General features: G+C 35.4%; 1 protein-coding gene across 1 annotated transcript in view; it reads left to right on the top strand.

The window, feature by feature from the left end:
* The window catches only part of MTX2 (metaxin 2), a 75,639-nt gene that overhangs the window by 15,363 nt on the left and 46,258 nt on the right, over positions 1-14,018 (top strand). Inside the window, exons 2-3 of the mRNA XM_080798090.1 lie at positions 10,111-10,158; positions 11,369-11,415. Coding sequence (XP_080654216.1) covers positions 10,111-10,158; positions 11,369-11,415 — 95 coding nt within the window. The remainder of the gene's footprint in view (positions 1-10,110; positions 10,159-11,368; positions 11,416-14,018) is intronic.

The raw sequence follows: 14,018 nt of genomic DNA, 5'->3' as shown, positions 1-14,018 counted from the left end.
TAAGCCATATGTGCAAATATTTAAGTAGAATAAGATGGACAAAAATCTTCTTGAATAAATTAAACCACACAGGCCCTTACTACCACATTCTCTGAGGCAAATGAATGAAAGTGCTGAAAAGAACTTAAATCTTCTATCAGGTATATTCTTTGTCCCAGCGACAGTCTTTTTTTGCGGTATTTATAGACCATCTGCTTCAGATTTACGGGAGTGCTTGTGGCGTGTTTGGATTTTTGGTCCTCATCTCTACAGTATCAGAATCTCAGAGTTTAGACTTTGGTGGAAATACGTAAGTTTATGAAGTTCCATAGATGATTCTTTTTTTTTTTTTTTTTTAAGATTTTATTTATTTATTTGACAGACAGAGATCACAAGTAGACAGAGAGGCAGGCAGAGAGAGAGGGAAGCAGGCTCCCTGCCGAGCAGAGAGCCCGATGCGGGACCCGATCCCAGGACCCTGAGATCATGACCCGAGCCGAAGGCAGCAGCTCAACCCACTGAGCCACCCAGGCGCCCCTCCATAGATGATTCTTATTAAGGGTTGAGAACTACTGTTGTAGGATGATTATAATTACTTTAATTCTAATAATTAATTATTATTGATTTGTTTATTTGTGTAAGAGTTTATTTTTTTAAATTTTTAAAAAAACATTTATTTGTTTATATGATGGACAGAGATCACAAGTGGGGGGGGGCATGCAGAGAGAGAGGAGGGAAGCAGGCTCCCCGCTGAGCAGAGAGCCCCATGCAGGGCTCCATCCCAGGACCCTGGGATCATGACCTGAGCCGAAGGCAGAGGCTCAGCCCACTGAGCCACCCAGGCGCCCCTGTGTAAGAGGTTTAAATGTGTAAGAGGTTAGCTGGTGACAGCTGTGTGTTCACTGACTGGAGCCAGCCTACCTGGGGTCAGACCCTGGCTCTTGTTACTTACTAATACTTACTTACTAACACTGTGACTTATGCAAATTCCTTATGCTTGTGCCTCCGTTTTCTTACTGTAAAATAGTAATAATAGTGTCTACCTCATAAAGTGAAATAGTTAACATGTCAAGGACTTAAGTGCACAATAAGCACAGTAAGAGAGCTTAAATTTTCTATTTACCTCAACTTTATTGAGGTATAGTTAACATATGCTTTTAAAGTATATAATTCAGCGATTTTTTGGGATATTTACAGAGTTGTGATTATTACCACAAAGAAGTCCCTTGCCCATTTACAGTCACCTCCTATTCCCAGCCTGAAACAACTGTTACTCTATTTTCTATCTTTGTAGATTTGCCTATTCTGAACATGCCATATAAATGGAATAATAGTTTGTTTTCCTTAGTGACTGGCTTCTTTCACTGAGCCTAATGCTTTTGAAGTTCATCCCTGTTATAGCATGTATCAATAGTTGGTTCTTTTTATTCTGTTGTATGGATATACCACATTTTGTTCATTCATTCATCAATAGTTGGTCGTTTGGGTTGTTTCCACTTTTTGACTATTGTTAAAAATGCTGGTATGAACATTCATATACAAGTCTTCCCATGGATATATGTTTTTTTCATACTCTACTCCTGGGTGAATACCTAGTAGAATTGCTGAGTCATATGGTAATTCTATATTTAACATTTTGAGAAACTGCCAGACTTTTTATATTCCTCCCAGCAGTGTGTGAGTTCCAAATTCTCTACATCTTTTAAACACTTTTTATTTTCTGTCTTGTTGATGATAGCCATTCTGTGGGTATGAAGTAGTATCTCATTATTGTAATTTTGACTTACATTTGACTAATGATATTAGACTTACATTGACTAATGACTAATGATATTGAGTATGTTTTCATGTGCTTGTTGGTTATTCATAGATCTTCTTTGGAGAAAAGTCTGTTCAAATCCTATGCTTATTAAAAATTGTGTTATTTATCTTTAATTATTGAGTTGTAATAGTTTTTTCTGTATTCTGGGTATAAGATTTATGAGTCTTGGGGAATCTCAGCTGTTATCACTGTCATCACCATTATCATTGTCTACCTAGATAGAAGTTTAAGTAGTGTTTGACCAGAAGGAGATAGATTCTCATTATTTTCTAGTTTCATTCAGGGCCTAACGTTGTGAGGGGGAATGTTCTGCCCTCTACTAGTTTTCTTGAATTTCCAATTTGTTTGCTTTCTATCTTCCGCCTTCTGAGTGGCAGGTTATTAGAACTCATTTGCCTTGCATAGTAATTCTACTCTATCATGCATTCATGTACCCTCACTTTGGGTCATTTTAATTGCCCCTATAAAAGGGATCCCAGAGTGTTCCTTAGCCCCTTACACCATTTGAGAACTGAAGTCAGAAGTCAGAGACTCACAAGAGGGCCTTCACCAGAGCCTGATCATGCTGGCATCCTGATCTCAGACTTCCAGCCTCCAGAACTGTGAGAAAGAAATTTCTGTTGTTTGTAAGCCACCCAGTCTATGGTATTTTATTATTGCAGCCCAAATGAACTAAGACAGTAGTCTTACCACCACGTTACAGAAAGCTTACCCGCCAGTGTTTTTAAGTTTATGGAAGTGTCACCATGACATTACACTTCAGTTCTCCAACATGAGCCATTTTCTGACATGAACATTGATATCAGACTGTTGAGGTGATGGGAGAATGGTATTAAACTCCGTTTGTGGGAAGAGTCACTTCCTGCTTACATATTCTGTGTAATATCTTTAAACATCCCCTATGAAACAGTAGCTCAGGGGACATTGCTATTTAATACTTTCTTGGTCTGTATTTCCTTGGATACAGTGTTATCTTTGAATTGTACTATAGTCTGCAGGTTGAATTGTTTTAAGTCTAACACATAGTTCTTAAAATTCTAGTTTTGATAAAGTCCCATGCCATCATATTGAAAGTCTAGAGATCTTAGAAATCCATTTTAAATGAAAGCTTTATATCATAACTGCCTAAAACTTGATAGGTGTCTGTGTTGATATCACGGAGATGATCAGCATAGTAATTATGTCAAACTAGTAAACTTATTTCCTTCTTTTCTCTTTGTGTCTTGCAGTACCTTGCTCATGTTTGTGAGCTGCCAAATGCTTTTGGAATATTTGTTATCTCAGTAGTATTGCATTTATACCTTTGGCAGAAAGCCATCCAAATTTGGGGTTAGGTTATACATGTTTCTTAGTCCATTTGTATAACACTGTCTAAATAGTCTTAGGAAGCTGAAGAGATGACATCTATGAGCTTTTGGAATGTAGTTGCCTAAGGATACACTGGCTTTGACTTCATTAGTGCACAAATGATGGGGTTGTGTAGAGTTATTATAGCATTAATCAATTTGATGGATTGGAAATATGACAGTACTGAAGCAGCATGTAATATTAGTGCCTATTATTCTACAAATTATGTCTTCACCTACATTCATATGCCAGAAGAGTCATGTTATGCATTAAGAATGCAGAACTTAAAAAACAACAACAGAGGGCACTTCTTTCCATGGCCCTTCTCTTGTCCTCTTAGATTAGATCATCAAGAAATAGACTTTGGAATTAGACTTGTTTATTAGGTCATATCACTTCCATACTATAGAATACTCTGTATTGAATGGCATAGATAGATTATCTGCCCCTCGAATGACTGAATTTGATACTTGAAAGAATAATGCAGGTAAAATGTAGCATGTTTAGCATGTTTAGAGATGTAGGCCTATATATATGTGAATTTATGGGCCAGTGGTTATTTCTCTATAAGTTATAATGGACTACTAGATTTTTTTGTTGTTGTTGTTATATTGTCTTGGTTAGTAAAACTTAAAAATAATGGGTACCTTAAAGATAATTAAATGAGAAGCAAATATGCATTTTGGGGGGCTGTGGGTAATATTTTACCCTGTGTGCATTTCTAACACTAATTTATTTCTTTATGCTTTTGTTTATTTTATCTTACAGCTTTCAAAAGTCAAATTTTTAATTTAAAAATTTTTAATTTTAATTTTTTAAAATTTTATTTATTTTATTTTAAAAAAAAGATTTACCCATTTATTTGAGAGAGAGAGAGAGTGTGTGTGTACATGCATCAGTAGGGGGAAGGATAGGGGGGAGAGAACCTTCAAGCAGACTCCCTGTTGAATGCAGAGCCCCACATGGGGCTCCATCTCATGATCCATGAGGTCATGATCTGAGCCCAAACCAAGAGTCAGACACTTAACCGAATGAGCCACCCAGGCACCCCACTCTCTTTTTTAGCTTTGTTCTTCTCCAACTTAAACAGGAGTGGAGAAAAATGTCTTTGAAAATTTAAAAACACTCATTTGGATGAAAAAACTCCTGTTCCACTGAAGACTGAAAATTTAGGAGACGTCTCCTTTGCTTCTGGTAAAAAGACACTAAATGTAAAACAATCATGGCAATTTTGCCTTTGCAGAATTGGAAGATAGGTAAAAGGCTAAGTAGGTAAGACAACAGTTTGTCAGATAGAAACTTAGCTATGAGGTGCTCTGAGCTTTATTTTTAGATGTTCTTTTATTTATATCTATAAAATAGAAATTTTTTTAAATAAAAATAATAAAAAGTTTCATGGGTCTTTCGCTAAGGAATGAGAAGTCATTCTAATTTGAGATAATGGATTAATGTGTGTCACTAAGTACCTTAGAGTAAGTTAACGGTTGTGTTATGAAAATGATGTAGTAGTTTCTTATTATGAAAGAGTTTCTGAAAGGTGGGTAGTTTTACTTTGAAACTCTTGAAATAAAGATATTAACTTTAAATGATACTTAAACAAAAAATTAAATCTAACTTAATTTGTATTTCATATTTTAGCATATATTACTATACACATCACATTCAGTTTGGAGCAGTTGGGAAGCCAAGTCTTTAATAAATAATCTCAGGTCCATAGGATTTTTCACATTCTAAGGACTTATTGTTTAGAAAGAGAGATAAGATATTGACATAATAATAGAATAGAGTAGAAAGTAATATATGATATAAGACAAGTACAAACTGCTATGGACAGTGTAGATAAAAAAGAAATTAGATTTGTTCAGTTCAAAAGCCTTCTTGATGTAGGTGGCATTTAACCTTGGTGTTGAAAAAGGTATAGGATTTGGGTATGTGGTGGTGCCTGGTGTATTCTGGACAGACGGGAAGAAGTTCAGCAAAGTCACAAAGGTGAGAAAGTATGAAGTACGTAGGGGAAATTTTAGGTAGGATAGGAGGGTCTTGTTGTATCCCCCCCCCATTAATTTGTGTGTGTTCTTTCCAACCTTTTCTCATCATCAAAAAAGATGATTTCACTAGAATAGAGGTGGACTCATCTTTGTTTAAGGGTGTGTGAATGGCTGGGTTCCCTGCTAAATGTCAGATAAGTAGTCATTTAATTAGAACAGTGTTTTTCAGAGTGGAGTGGGGTATGTATCCCCTGTGTTACATAAGACAATCCTTTGAAGTACAAGAAGAAAGTCCTAGACCTTGGACTTCAATTTATTTTTTAACTTTTTTTTTTTTAAGATTTTTTTTATTTATTTGACACAGAGAGAGATATCACAGGTAGGCAGAGAGGCAGGCAGAGAAAGAGGGGGAAGCAGGCTCCCTGCCAAGCAGAGAGCCCAATGCAGGGCTCAGTCCCAGGACCCTGAGATCATGACCTGAGCCGAAGGCAGAGGCTCAGCCCACTGAGCCACCCAGGCACCCCTAACTATTTTCTTTTTTAATGTATGCTTTATAATGTGCATGATTTGTTAGCTTAGAAGTACTCATATGATATCTAAATCTATCTGGGCCTGAATGCCCAAATGTTTTACTGCTGGGGATGTTAGATTTTAAAAAGTGATGGTGCCTGGGTTAGAATTGTATGCTGTGGAAAGGGGAGTACTGAGATGACATGTCAGATAAGTCAAGGCCTGGGGTTAGTCTTAGGAGAACTGCAACAGTAATACCAAGTGGGAACTGTGCATTTGGTAGGAAGCAAAGAAACACATTTCTAGGTTTAGGGTCAGTGAAGGGGTGAACTTATGGAATTAGATTCTGCCTACTATTTAGGCAGCTGTTTGATATTTTTATATTTGTGTTATTGGTTGTAGTGTTTAAGTTTTCCTGGTCAAGTTTCCCTTTTTTGGCCGTGTTGTATAATTTCCTTATCTTGTCTACTGCATTCTAAGCCTAAACAGTACAGAGTAATAACGGTACTAATAGTGGTAATAATAAAAACATTTATTCAGTCAGCATTTACTGATTAGGTACTAATTCTGGGGATGAAATGGTAAGCAAAGATCAGAACTGAACACTGGATTCATGGTGTTTATGTTCTTTAGGGGAGATAAACAATCAGCTAGTCCTCAAATTGGTGTAAAACTATTGTCTGTGATAAGTGGTACAAAGGATAATGCATGCTGTCAAGCTTGTAAAGAGAGTGTTTGAACTATTCAGGGAGGGTCAATAAGGCTTCCCTGAGGACAGGACCGGCTACAGAATGTGTAGGGTCCAGTGCAGAATGATGACATGAGGCCCCTTGTTCTAAAGAATTCCAAGACTAATGGCAGAACGTGAAACTGAGTGTGGAGCCCTTCTAAGCACTGGCCCTGTGCAGTTGCTCAGGTAGCATGTCCAGGAAACTGGCTCAACATCTCAGCATGTTTGAGCTGAGACACTGCAGGGGTGGGAGATAGCTCTAGGTCAGAGGATACAGCACAAATGAATCTCTGGGGCAGGAAGGAACATGGTGCATCCAGAAACTGACTGAAGGCTAGTGTGACTGGAGTGTACAAGTAGGCGGAGGGGAGTTATGATGAGGCCAGAAGGCCAGAGAGGTAGAGAGGGAGGGGTGTAAGGCCAAGTTGAGGAATCTGATCTTTATTACAGGAGTCACACCAACTGTTGATGTGTGGGAAGCATAAAATTTACTTCTAATGTGCTAATAATACCAGTAACTTGCACCTTGACAACATTGCACAGTGGTCTCTCTCAGTCCCCAATCCTACCAAAATTTTTACAGAAAATTTGAGTTTCACCTTCTATATGTATTCCAAGGCCAGTCTTTCCCAAAGGCAAGTTTAAAAAGATACTTCATACTGGGAGTGTTTTTGGTGGTAGAAATTGAAAATAGCATAGATGAGTCCTGAAATTTTATTCACTATTGAATTAGTTCATGGTCTAAAACATTTTAGGTCAATGGAAGTAAAACTAGCACGGGATAAAAAATGTTTTATTTTTGTTTAAGATGTTTCTTTTGAAATGCTACAGATTTTTAAGGTCTGTTGTTAGCACTATAATTATAAGTTCTTAATCTCCCTCTCTTTTTCACATGGCAGGAGCAAGGGGTGGGTATTGACTTGCCTAACCTTGGGAAAGAGGAATAGGGAAGCAGTTGCATTTTTGGACTTTGTCTTTCCCGTAATAGTGTTCTCAGTAAAGAAAACTTCAGTTAATATTATCCAAACCAAGAAATAGAAATAGAAGTGTTCTTTGTCATGTGTGGATAATAGTGTTCATGATTCATGGATTTACTTATGAAGGCAGTTAATAGAGTTCATTTCCTAGAAAGATACTTGCATGGTTGGTTTGTAGATCCATTGCCATGCCACACAACTTAGGATTTTCACTTTTGGCACTCTATTGAATAACACTCTAGCTATTTCTTCTCCCATGTCATATTTAAAATGTAATTATTTGAGCTGGTTCATGTAGGGGATGCACTTAAATCAGTGATGTTTGTATACTTTGAGCTGCTCATGGGTGAGATAGGTAGTTGATCATTCTTTGCATACTCTACCATTTCTTGCCTCCTGGTCCATGGATACACTGGCATGCCATGCTGCTAAATTGATATATATATATATATACACACATATAAATATATAACTGTATATATATATACACACAATATATATATATGTACAAAATATATATACTATATATATATACACACAAATACGTATTTGTATATACATACGTAGTTGTATCAACCCAGTTCCTTCTCTTTTTAAATGATAGGTTTTATTTGTGAAGATAACCTCAGATGTTTTGGCAGAGTTACTTTTCGAGAATTTATTTTTGACAGTAATTTCTGAGTTGAATATATTTTGTATTCTGGATCAAGGAAAACAGCCCCCTCCCACCTAGTTTCCATCTTTAGGTTCTATTAATAACAGAAATTTTAGTATTTGTAGGCAACTTCTCTTTTTGTGATCAGGTAGTAGGTCTCAAGGTTTCTTTATTTTCATATATGTCTTTTGTAATAAGTCTGGAGAATCCATGGTGGTGATAATAAATTAACTTTTCCATGGAACACATAAATTGCTGCTCATATGAAACTCTGCGATATTGCTGAGTGGTCAAGTAGCTTCTGATTAATCAGAGAATACTTAAATTATATTGAGCAGATGTTTAATGCTAAGTGTATGTTATTCATTGTTTTGAAAACTTGTAATCCATGTCTAGTACCTACAAAACCTAGCTAACCGAAGTTAAAATTACTACAATATTTAATTAGAACATCCCATTGCTTTAACAAAGTTAATAATACTAGGTTCAGTAAAACTTTGATTAGCCAGAATATTTAGGGAACAGAATGGTAGGTTTAATCAAATACCCCCATCTTTCTTTCTGCATACAACTAACATATGCAAAACATGCTACAGGGTAGCATACATAGATGGGACACATCTGTGTCCTCAAGAAACTTAGTTTCAGTATCTTTGAAATTTTTGTTAATTTTATTCTTATGCTTTATTGCTTTAATTAGATTAGATACATATAATTGAATCTTTTTAAAATTAATTGAATCTTCAATGATGTAGGATTTTACAACAAATGAAGCTCATTGTATTGTTTCTCATATAGATGTAAACGTTATAGGTGTGCTGACCATACAGTTTAGCCTAAAAGGTTATTTTTTGGTAATTTGCTGATGTCAGCTTGTTTTTGTTTCCTTGACTTTTATTTTAAAAAACTATGTTACACAGGTTAACTGGGTTCTTAGTAAAATTCTGCTTTGTTAAAAGTTTACAGTATCATATAATAAATATTTAGTTTTATTGCCTTTTTGGTATATGAGTTGAAACTCGGTAGTTTTTGTTTATGTGTATAATATTATGAGCGATAGCATACAAAACTATATATGGTGCATTATTTGCTCGAGGTTTTCATGGTATCCCTAAATACGAGTCTAATTTTGTGTAGCCCAAACCAAATGAAAAGTAGCATTTATAATTTATAATAATATGATTTTGTTCCTTTTCATTCTGAAGTATGAGTTAAAGCAAATAAAGGGTTCCTCCCCTGCACTCCCTGGACTGTTCAGCGCATCTGAACGAGAGGTTAAGGGTTATGGTCAAGCCTGGCTTCAGGCCTGAAATTAGTTTTACTAGCTTTATTTCACACTGTAGGTACTTACTGCTTCATCGTGCTCTTTGACTTTGTTTTTGTGGAGTGGTGGTGGTGGGTTCAAGGTAACGGAATGTTCTATAATACAACATGGTTCTTCCGTATGTTTAAATACTACCAGCTTATCAAGAAAGATATGTAGCTTAAAGAGATACATTTGATTCTTTCATATACTGTTACTTGTTTGAAAGTTTACTTTGTTAAAGTTTATAGTAAAATACTGTTTCACTTTTTTTTTTTTGATAGTGAATCAAATTCAGTATCTCATTTTTTAAAAGATTGATTTATTTATTTAAGTAATCTCTGCACCAAAGTGGGGCTTGAACTCACAACCCTGAGATCAGGAGTCACATGCTCTCCTGACTGAACCAGCCAGGCACCCCCAAATTAAGTATCTTATAAGTAACATTTTGGAGTGTCTGTGTTTGGAGGCTAAAGGAATAGTAGCATATAGGCTGTTTTAGTTTTTAAATTTTCACTTTTGTTTGGACAGGATGTCTTCTACCTCTTCTCTGTTGAAATGACAACAGCAGTACAACTCCCTACCAAATAATAAACCAAACATGCATTTAAAAGAAGTTATCTAACCTACTTATACCATATACCATACAACCTAAGGTAGTGTGATTGGTTGCCATATTTAAAGTAACCTTGGCAATTGACTTTAATTAAATTCTCTAGGCAAATCTTTGTGCTTATTAATTGGGTTATTGATACGTTTTTGCTTTATGTACCTAATTATCACTGCCTTGTTTCCATAGCTGCAGAGCCTTGGCCTGAAAATGCTACCTTGTATCAGCAACTGAAAGGTAGGTACTTGTTCACAATTAAAAACGGCTCATATTTAAAAAAAGGCTCATATAAAAATATATCTAGGGGTGCTTGGGTGGCTCAGTCCATTAAGCGTCTGCCTTCAACTCAGGTCATGGATCTAAGGGTCCTGGGATGGAGCCCTGCATCAAGGTTCCCTTGCTTAGTAGCAAGTTTGCTTGCTTCTCCCTCTCCCTCTGCGCCCCCACCCCTGCCTCGTGCTCTCTGTTGCAAATATATAAATAAAATCCTTTTATAAAACAAAAATATTGTTACCAAAAAAACCACAACCCCTCAACATCACTTACTTCTGAGAGAACATAAAGAAGGGATTCTCTTGTGCAATTTGTCTAGGAGATTTTACCTAAACTTGAATCTGCCAGTGTAAACCAACTATTCATGGCCTATAAGGTTCTTAGTTTATTATTGACTCATTATATTGGCTGCTGTAGGCAGTGTAAAATGATGTGGCTGCAGGAGCAGTTGGCAGATTTACTGCACCAGTAGCTGACACAGCAGATTTTTGAAGTCCTGTGGTAAAGTGGGCTCTCAGTGAAAAGGAACTGTTAAAATGTATAGGCTAGGATGGTTCAGGCTCCCTCTAGCAGCTCTTCATATATCATCAGATCACATTATGGACCCCATTTGGGGCTCAGCAGCCTGCTGCAGTTGTCAGAAGACTGCAAAGTAATGAAGACTAATAGGCAGCAGCCCTAGTCTTCTAAGCATGGAATTTTTATTGCAGCAAACTTGTCATCTTTCTTTTGTGTGACAGACCTAGACACACTGTGCAATATTAACTGCAAGCTGGTTTTATATGATTTTGAATGCTTTTAACTAGAAGGGTTTGAGCACATACTATTTTACTTAATTTTAATGAAAAGAAGAGGAATAATATTTCTTGAAAAGTTGAAAAATGAATTTGTTTTTAAGTGAGTGATTTTAATTAAATATTGTTGATAAAATACAAAAAATGATCAAATAGTTTTAGAGGAAATAGTCTGTGTTATGTACATATTGTGATAATTTAATCAAAAATTATGATTACCCAATTGTATTGATATAGAACTTCATAGTTCCTGTGGTGAAAATCTATACCTCTTATTTTTAAAAATAGGAATAGTGCTTTAAAATAAAAATATTTACAAGTATATTTTGCTTGTTTAGCAGTCTCACTTTTGACTCAGACTTTTCATTGTATTTCCACAGGGGAGCAAATTTTGCTTTCTGACAATGCAGCTTCTCTTGCTGTGCAGGTAAATATGCAAATAATGTAATAATTTTCACTTTGAGTTACAACTATTTTTTTCTCTCTGGGCAGTCTTCGATGTTATATATTTATGATCTTTCTGTGTGATTTACCATTATCAATATAACATCTTTTCTGTGAAGTGTGATTTTATTATGTAATATTTTCAGTTATTGTCAGTATATAAAATAAAAGTCTTCATTCTTTTTTTTTTAAATCACTTAATATGCTAGATTATTCTCTTAATAGTTTAGCTTTTGGCTAGGTATGATGGTATTGATTATTTGTGGTGATACGTTCATTTATGGACACAGTTATTAACTTATTTGTAAAGATTTATTTACCATATATTTTTAAGCATCATTCTTTCACTGTGCTCATTCTAGTCTAATCCATTTATTAATCTTAAAGCAGACATTCTCTTCTCTAGCTGTTTCTTATATATTTATTGATTACATTAGTGTCTCTTATTCCCAAACCACTTATTGAATGCAATAGCTCTTCACATTGTATATCACAGTTGTGCAATCCAAAAAACGGTTAGTGGTCCTGTAAACTTTAAACTGCGCCACAGGAAGAATAGAATACTTGGGGATTATTTGCTTTAAAAACTAAAAACACTGTATATTAACTAACTGGAATTGAATTAAAAACTAAAATAAATAAATAAATAAATAAATAAATAAACCAAGCCCTTACAGATACTGCTTACAGGGCTCTATATAACCTTCACTGATTCTATTTCCCTCTCTCTTCTCTTTCATTATCCTGAATTTGCTTATCATATGATGGGACTACAGATAACTTATGCATACAAAAAAAAGAGAACAAAAATAACTGGTATTATAGATTGCTTTTTTAATTCATGTAAATTTAACAAATTGTATATGTTGTTTGATTGGTTTTTTGGTAATTGACTTTGTTTTTTATATTTGTCCATATTGATAGATATACCTCTGATTTACTCATTTTTATTGATGTGTGTTATCCCACTGTATGAATACACCACAATTTACTAAAGAAGAAGGGAGAGAAATGCCTATGGAGATTATAGAATTAAAGTTATTCAAACATTTTGCATATGTAGCTGTTATTTATTTAGTTAGCTTACATAGTTTGAATCACAAAGAGGATTTTATTGTGCAGCACTAAAAGATAACTTAAAAGAGAAACTAAGACATGTGGCATTTTTGGAGATGGGATGATGAGCTTCTGGAGGACAGAAAGAAAGGCAAGAGAAAGCCTGTGAGCTTTTGCTATGTTCTAGGCATGATGGTAAGCACTTGGTCATCTCACATTTTTTATTCAACTTGATATTCTCTGCATTTGGTTACTATGTCTGATAGCATGTCATTTAGTATATCTTTGCTTTCATTAAGGCAGGGAAAGAAGGAAAAGATGGAAAGAAGAAACGTATTTGGACAATAATTTATTCATATGACTTTCTTTCTTTTGGATTTATTCTAAAGATTTTATTTACTTATTTATTTGTCAGAGAGAGAGAAAGTGCACAAGCAGGCAGAGGCAGAGAGAGAAGCAGGCTCCCCACTGAGCAAAGAGCTGGATGTGGGACTTGATCCCAGGACCCTGGGATCATGACCTGAAAGCCGAAGATAGTGGCTTAAACGACTGAGCCACCCAGGCATCCTGTCTTTAGGATTTATTTTAAATCTTTTTACCAAAAATGTAAATTACGTATGTTTTGTTTATTTACCCTTGTTTTATCTTCATATTTTAAAAGATTTTATTTATTTATTTAAGAGAGTGAGAGGGAGAGCACAGAAGGAGAGGGAGAAGCAGACTCTCACTGAGCAGAGAGCCTGACAGGGGATTTGATCAATCCTAGGACCCTAAGATCATTACCTGAGCTGAAGGCAGATGCTTAACCAGCTGAGCCACCCAGGCACCCCCCCCCCATTTTATCTTTAGATACTACTATTACAACTTGTGTATTTTTTTTCTTACATTAACTTTTGAGAAGCAAAAATTCAGTTGATTTTATGCAATAAATGTTGACTTTATACTGCTATTAATTTTTTTTTCTTTTTTTGGTGAGGGTGAATTTAAATTTAGCTTTCAGATACTAATAACAAACTGCGTAGCATATCAGGTGTACTAGGTAAATGTTTGTTGAGTAAAAGATTCATAAGTGTGGTAAAAGCAATTTCGCCTGATAACTGAACGCATAAGGAAATTATTTGCTGTGTATAAAATAGTATTTTTCAATGTTTATCTTTGAAAAAAATAACTTCATAGCACAGTGAATAAGTTCATTGAAGCACTAATTCTTAACCCTTTTTAAATTGCCATTTTTGGGATAACTTTCAGGACCTCACAAAAACTATAAACCATTTCTCCAGAAAACATTCCAGCATGCACACATGAAATAGACACATACATCAGCTTTTCTGCATATGGTTTCAGGGGGTTTATGGATCTCCTTGCTGAAGCTGTTTGGGGATCCCCTGTGAAAAATTATTGAAGTCATTTTCACCAATTAAAAGGTATTTTGAGAAGGAATAGAGCAGTGGTTTTTTTTTTTTTTTTTAAAGATTTTATTTATTTATTTGTCAGAGAGAGTGAGCACAGGCAGACAGTGAGGCAGGCAGA

The sequence above is a fragment of the Martes martes genome, assembly GCF_963455335.1.
Source record: "Martes martes genome assembly, chromosome: 3".
NCBI classification, from domain to species: domain Eukaryota; kingdom Metazoa; phylum Chordata; class Mammalia; order Carnivora; family Mustelidae; genus Martes; species Martes martes.
Note: the sequence above shows the minus strand (reverse complement) of the source record. Positions and strands in the feature narration are given on the sequence as shown.